The sequence below is a fragment of the Monoraphidium neglectum genome (assembly GCF_000611645.1).
Source record: "Monoraphidium neglectum strain SAG 48.87 unplaced genomic scaffold scaffold04589, whole genome shotgun sequence".
In the NCBI taxonomy this organism is placed as follows: Eukaryota; Viridiplantae; Chlorophyta; class Chlorophyceae; order Sphaeropleales; family Selenastraceae; genus Monoraphidium; species Monoraphidium neglectum.
This window is the reverse complement of record NW_014009040.1, coordinates 1-1,536: the sequence shown is the minus strand read 5'-3', so window position 1 is coordinate 1,536 and position 1,536 is coordinate 1. Positions and strand designations below refer to the sequence as shown.

Sequence of the window (1,536 nt, the reverse complement as noted above, 5' to 3'; positions counted from 1 at the left end):
CCGCCGGTGGCGCCGCTGAGGGCGGCCTCAGGCTTGGCCTCCTCCGCGCCCTCGTCCGCCTCCCGCTGCTCCGCCTCGGCCTGCTGCTCCGCCTCAACATCCTCGGCCAGCTGCCGCTGCTGCTCCTCCTGCTGCTGTTGCTGCTGCTGGTACTGCAGCACCTGCTCCGGGCCCAGCTCCGCCGCCGCCGTACTGCCAAAGCCCGCTGCCGCGCCACCCGGCGCCGTCGCGCGCGCGGCCCTCGGCGGCGGCGCCTCGCACGCGCCGACGGACGGCGCAGCGTCGCCGCTCGCGCCGCGGCCCGCGCCGCCGCCCGTGGTGGTTGCAGCACGGAGGGCGCGCTCTAGGTCCAGGTTGCGCTTCTTGAGGTGATCTATGTACTTTATGACCTCCTCCAAGAAAGAGGCAGTGTTAGCGCGCTCTGCATGCGGCACCAGCTTGCGCAGCAAGTCGAGGCGCTCGTTGATGCGCGTGCGACGCCGCTGCTCTGCTGCCTGCGTGGTGTGCGCGGAGGGGGAGTGTGTGTGTGTTGCAGCCTTGGGGCGGCGTGACCGGGGGCGTAAGCGCTCATGTGCGCATCATGCGTTGACGCGTGCCGGCGCGGTGGCTGGCGAATGGGGCGCGGGGACCAGACACGAGCAGGCGCTGGCTTGCCCACGCAGGAAAGCATCCATGCACTTCGGTGCGTCTCAAGCCGGGCACGAGGCTGCCGAACGACGCGATGCAACGCGGACAGCGAGGCGCCGCCGGCGCACCTGGTGGCGCGATGCGTAAGCCGAGCTGCTGCGGCTGTCCCCGGAACGTGTGCGACCTCCACCACGATTGCTAGCCTGCGTCTTTGCTGCGGGCATGGCAGGCAACCCCGCCGCGGCAAAGCCCCCGTCCGGCACGGGGACCATAGGGCCGGCAGGGGCGTGGGACTGGAGGGCTGCAAGGGCCAGCGCCGCTTGGAAATCCATCTGGACCGCGTGGCCCGTCTGCCCGGGCAACGGGGCACTTAGGCCCCCTCCTGGGGCCGAGCCTGACAGATGAGCAAGGAGCGCCTGCACGGCGGGTTCCATGGCGATGATTGGGTTTGCTAAGCCATCCTGTCTTGAAAAGAATGTATGTGGCCCACCGAGCTGGCCTCACATACTCACCAGGCGACTCCCACGGGCGCCACGGGGATGTGCGTGCTCACAGGGTATCGGAAGTATGTGCCGCAGTCATTCAGACGATTTCGAAAACAACACTGGCAATTGTATGTGGCGCCACAACCTGACACACAGGACGACGGCCGCCAAGCTCATCAGGGTCCATGGCCCCTCTGCCATCGCCAGTGACAAGGCGTGGCGGCGTGACGCACATGCCCCGGGCACGGGGGGCAGCCGCCAACCCTGTCCAGCGCCCACGCAGCGCGCTCCATGCACACACGTTTGGTCGTTTACAGCCTGACCCGCGGTGCCGTCATCGCGCGACGATGCCTTATGCCGCGATGGCGTCAACCAACCGTCAAACCCAGGGCCCGCAGGCCCCCTTCCCTGCACCCCCGCCGCC

General features: G+C 68.9%; 1 protein-coding gene across 1 annotated transcript in view; it reads right to left on the bottom strand.

Annotated features, from left to right (window-relative positions):
* MNEG_14571 (hypothetical protein) overlaps positions 1 to 851 on the bottom strand; it is a gene marked incomplete at both ends in the record, with an annotated part of 2,393 nt that extends 1,542 nt beyond the window's left edge. The window contains 2 exons of the mRNA XM_014036957.1: positions 99 to 494; positions 756 to 851. Coding sequence (XP_013892411.1) covers positions 99 to 494; positions 756 to 851 — 492 coding nt within the window. The remainder of the gene's footprint in view (positions 1 to 98; positions 495 to 755) is intronic.
* Positions 852 to 1,536: the final 685 nt, after the last annotated feature.